The sequence below is a fragment of the Opisthorchis viverrini genome (genome assembly GCF_000715545.1).
Source record: "Opisthorchis viverrini unplaced genomic scaffold opera_v5_464, whole genome shotgun sequence".
Taxonomy (NCBI): Eukaryota; Metazoa; Platyhelminthes; class Trematoda; order Opisthorchiida; family Opisthorchiidae; genus Opisthorchis; species Opisthorchis viverrini.
In genome coordinates, this window is record NW_008752127.1 from 267,776 (window position 1) to 272,450 (window position 4,675).

The window sequence follows — 4,675 nt, forward strand, 5'->3', positions numbered from 1 at the left end:
AAAGACGCCTGGAAAATCTACCAGAATTACTTGCTACTGTAGATGCCACGAATATTTACCAAACGATTTTGCGCACATAGTTGAAGAATGACGCCACGGGAAACTTTGTTTCAATCACTGAAGAAATGATGCATCGGCTGTTTGCAAAAAGCGACCAAGTTTGTTCATTTTATCAATCACTATGCGCTCATCCCGCGTTCAAATAGATCCTTGGCCATTGACCAGTTGCAGAAATCTAATTTTGAGAATCCATTGATCGGTTTCAGGGAAAAACCTTCGTACTGACTCGCGAAGTTAAAATTAACCCCGAACGGCTCAAGTAGTGGCGCTAACTGGAAAAAGCTAGACTTTACAGCGGTTGCATGGCATAATATATGCGTTACCTGACAAGCTTGCTTAGATCTAACATTGTTCCAGGAATTTTTAAGATATTGTAATACAGACTGGTTGGAAGTTACCGTTATTTGTTTCTGGTCTCAATCAAACCGTCGTATTCGTAAAGGGATGGATCAATTTTTCTGAGCCCAAAAAAGATCGGAGTTGAAGAATCAAGCATAATATGGTGCATTGTTTGCAACAGTTGTTGGGAGGTTTTTCCTTGTGTGTATGATTACCATTCACCATGACAACGTCCTAATCTTGTGCGAGAGAAAGCACAATCGATATGGTTTTCATAAATGTGTGCATGACTCAAAAGCGAACGTCCATTGGACCAAAAGTCTGGGTGATATATTCTGTGTTGTTGTGTTTCACGCCGTCGAGAATGACAGTTTTCTAACCCAACGAATTCCTGTTAAAGTTGCGCCGCCACCTTTGTAAAACGAACTCTTCCGCATTCTATTGTTGTACCCTTCGCGTCAAAAACTTAGTCAATACACTGGAGAACAGACTGTCTTTCGAAACAAAACACTATGTGACCTCCGTCCAGTCTAACTGATTTATTCAGTAGGATCATNTTCCTTGATGTATCTTCTCCCTGTTTTCACCATTGAACAGGTACCATCGCCGTTGTTAGTTTGTTAACCGGTGATTTCCTGGAGAAGAAAGTACGCTCTGAAATGCAGAATTTCGGTATGATTGCAAAATGTAACCCTATATGTATTGAAACGTTCTCTTATTCACTTAATTTTTTTGCGAAATGAAGAATGTTTTGTCTGAATCCTCTCTCTGTGTGTCTGTTTGTGCAGACACACACAGATTTCCCTTAGATACCGTGGCTAACCTGTTTCCTGTTCTTATTGCCAAGTCACTTGTTCTGTTTAACCAAGTCGTTGTTCTCACCCAGATCACGGGGAACCATTAACTTTGCCCAATCCTGCTTACCTGAACCATTCTTTGAAAAGTGACCAGCGCTTGTAGAGCTGCAAAAATGTCTAAGGGGTACAGGCTGACCCTATTCGTAGCATTAACGTTGGGAACAAATAAAGAAGAACACGCTCGTTTCTTACCGTTGCCAGCTGGCAAAACGTCTTTTAGCAAAAGTGAATTGATTCAGATAGGTGGGCTAGATCTGTCGTCTGTACGGTGAATTTTTTCTCACGAACACGTGGAAACACGATTCCTATTGTCTTCTACGGCGAGCAACAAATTTCCGTGTGAAAGGCGAGTTCCGGCTTTTCGTCAGAATAATTTGCTCTAGGATATCGTTCTTAAAAAGACTTTGTAAATATCAAATCTCACACGACATGTTATGGCATGGACACACGAATAGCATTTCTTGTTTACTATACTGTATGTACTGTTTTTTTTCTACCGTAAACCTACTTGATACAGTCAGCAACTCTGATTACTTGCCAGCTATGAGAGGTTTGTAGTTCACAAACTGTGCTCAAAGCGCCGTATGGGGATTATCACGTGTTTGACCCCGAACCGGACAAGAGAATTATAAAATTTCATACCAAGCCCTTCGTAAACTCATTGGCACTAGATAGACAATATTGACAGAATATTGACACTTGGTCGCAGATTATTGACAGACACTGAAAACTTGCGTGCATTATTCAAAGACCCTCCTATAAGATTTGCAGTCTGATCTGACTTAAAAATGGGCTGCACGTTTTCCTGCACACTCGACCTCAAAGACTGGCTTGGATTAACGGCGCATATCCTCAAACACAGGGTATTCTAAAAGGACCTTTCCAAATTCGCTTTTTGAAAAGCTTTTAGCCCTCGTACGATAAAACTAGACTGCAGTACCCCCCCCCCTGAGATAAACTGACAGGGCGAAAAAACTCAATGCTGCTTAGCTTGGTTTCAAACTTACAGGGCGGTTTTGCGCTAACATGCTTCTGCCAACCGTGGTTTTGGTCGCTTTTTATCTCAACAGTGTTAAGTTTCGTTTTATTCTTTGTCCCATCAAAAATAGTAAAAGCTGCTCCAGGGAATGACACTTTGGCCATGTCACAACAGAGTATGGATGACTCTGAGTGGTCTACTGATATTCGCGTCAGATGCGCGCCTGCGTTGGCCCTGGCTGTGGGCCTGACACAAGTAAGTTTGCTGATTGGTTGGCTAATCCCAGGCATTTCTTTCGGTTTTTTAAGAAAGCTTCAACAACAAAAAAATCACGCCGCTAAACATTTCTGTTCTTTGCCTTGGGAAACAGTATTATTGTGCAAAGTAGACTATGTTTAACGTAGATTTGAAAACCGAGTTAGTGATCCTGATTGATTTCAAGTCCAAAAGGCTCTTCAGTTTTTCATAATCTTATATTTGAAAGCAAAAAGTGTACTCAGGTCAGGAAAGTTACGCGGACGTTCAAACTATCCGATCTCTTAGCCGTCCATAAGGTTTTGGGAGCATCAGTGAAATTCTTTCCCGAGGAATTCCATTTTGAGGACCCGACAGTGTGCTACCGTTTGTCTTACGTTTTCAAAATCCTTCAAACTGGATATTCATATGAGTCAACCGATTAGCTCTTTATCTGAGATTGGTATTCCGGTTTGTGTACACTTCATACCTCTCAATCGATGACGTGAATTACTAAAATTCGCACTATTATAGCCGAAAGAGTTTGGGTCATATGCGGATCTCATTTGGCTGATCATTGTCTTGATCGAACGCTGGTTAGGCGATCATTTAAAACGGTTGGTGAACAATGGAGCGGAGATTTTTATTCAGTACAAAACAAGAGTGCCTGTTTCTTACATCTTCTAAGGCTCATACCCTCCTTCCTTCAACAAGCCCATTTGCAATTTCGATCTGCGCCGGGCCTAAATACCGCTTAGTAAGTCAGCTCAGTAAAGGCTGAAACCTTTCTGGAGTAAGGATCATTCCGTCTGTTTTTTACGCATTCAACAGAGGGGCCGCTACGTCTTCTACACAGCTTCCTAAGCCAGCTCGCCTATTTGAAACCGAAATAATGGGACGGTAGGGAAGTTTGGGGCACCAATTTTTCGCATTACGTGTTTTACACCTGTTGATTAAGGCAATTTTCTAGCAAACTGGAAGTCTGAGTTCAAACAGCTGATATCAGATCATTCATTGCAATTCATCGGGGGCAGATCTGTGGTAAAAAATAAATGAGTGCGGAACTTATACTTGATTAGGCAACTAACATGCACTTCAAGGATTCTAATCGCATGAAATGTCAGTTAGATTCGAGTTGATGCAACAAGAACATATAATAAAGCTTTTTGGCAAAGTATTAGCCTCGTAATAACCATCCCCAACATTTTTCTAAAAGCTGTCTTTCACTCTCTTACAGTTTTTTATGGGATTATTACAACTTGGCATTGTCACTCGATACCTCTCTGGCCCGATGATATCAGGATACACCGTGGGAGTCGCATGTCACGTGCTAACAAGTCAAGTCACCACAATACTTGGAGTACAAATTCAGAAACCCAGTGGAATTTTTGCACTTCCGAAAGTGAGCTTCACAAGAAATAATTTCATCGGAGCATAAGTATCACCTTGCATCACCACTTTGCTAACAGCCAGAGCTAAGATCCGACCACTCTGCAGGCAANTGCTAACAGCCAGAGCTGATATCCGACTACACTCTGCAGGCAAAAGCTTCCTCATAAAAGCCAGTTTTACAGAATAATGTTTTCAAATATTGTCATATACTTGCTAGTCCGGCATAAAAAACTATAAAAAATAAGAATGAATTCGGTCATATTTGGAGGAACATGTTAGTTTGTACAGCAACAAAATAAAGCCACATAAATAAGGAAAAGAATCACTTGCGAATCAGAGTCTCACACCTTGTTTATCCTAGAATAGAATTCGCCAACAAAATCATGAAGTTAGCGGTTCCTTTAGATCTTTTGGGCGCGTGCGATGACAGGGGAGACGAAGATATCATATTGATGAAGTGCGACAGAAGACGTTTTAGGTCACATCTTACGCAATCGCAGGCGAGACTTGGAAACTCCTATACTTCACAATTTGAAATTACTCCACCGTGACACCGAGTTTTTTTTATGAATATCTTTTAATTTTGTCACATTTCTGTATCCTACCGTGGCGTCACACTTCCAACGTGCATGGTTTTATCTGCAGGTCAGAGCGAAAGTCCCGATGTCAGGAAAACAGGTTCCAGATTTATCCATTCAACAGTCTGTCTAGGATCTGTTTGAGATGGTTCAGATATTGGCAGGGATGCGATCTTGAACTGAGCTGACAGAAATGCAGTCATAAGATTCTTTATGTGCTAGCCCCTTTAGCCTTT

General features: G+C 41.2%; 1 protein-coding gene across 1 annotated transcript in view; it reads left to right on the forward strand.

Moving 5' to 3' along the window:
• Nucleotides 1–2,217: 2,217 nt before the first annotated feature.
• T265_15387 (hypothetical protein) overlaps nt 2,218–4,675 on the forward strand; it is a gene marked incomplete at both ends in the record, with an annotated part of 40,604 nt that continues 38,146 nt past the window's right edge. Inside the window, 2 exons of the mRNA XM_009177869.1 lie at nt 2,218–2,490; nt 3,707–3,871. Of these exons, the coding sequence (XP_009176133.1) occupies nt 2,236–2,490; nt 3,707–3,871 (420 nt within the window). The remainder of the gene's footprint in view (nt 2,491–3,706; nt 3,872–4,675) is intronic.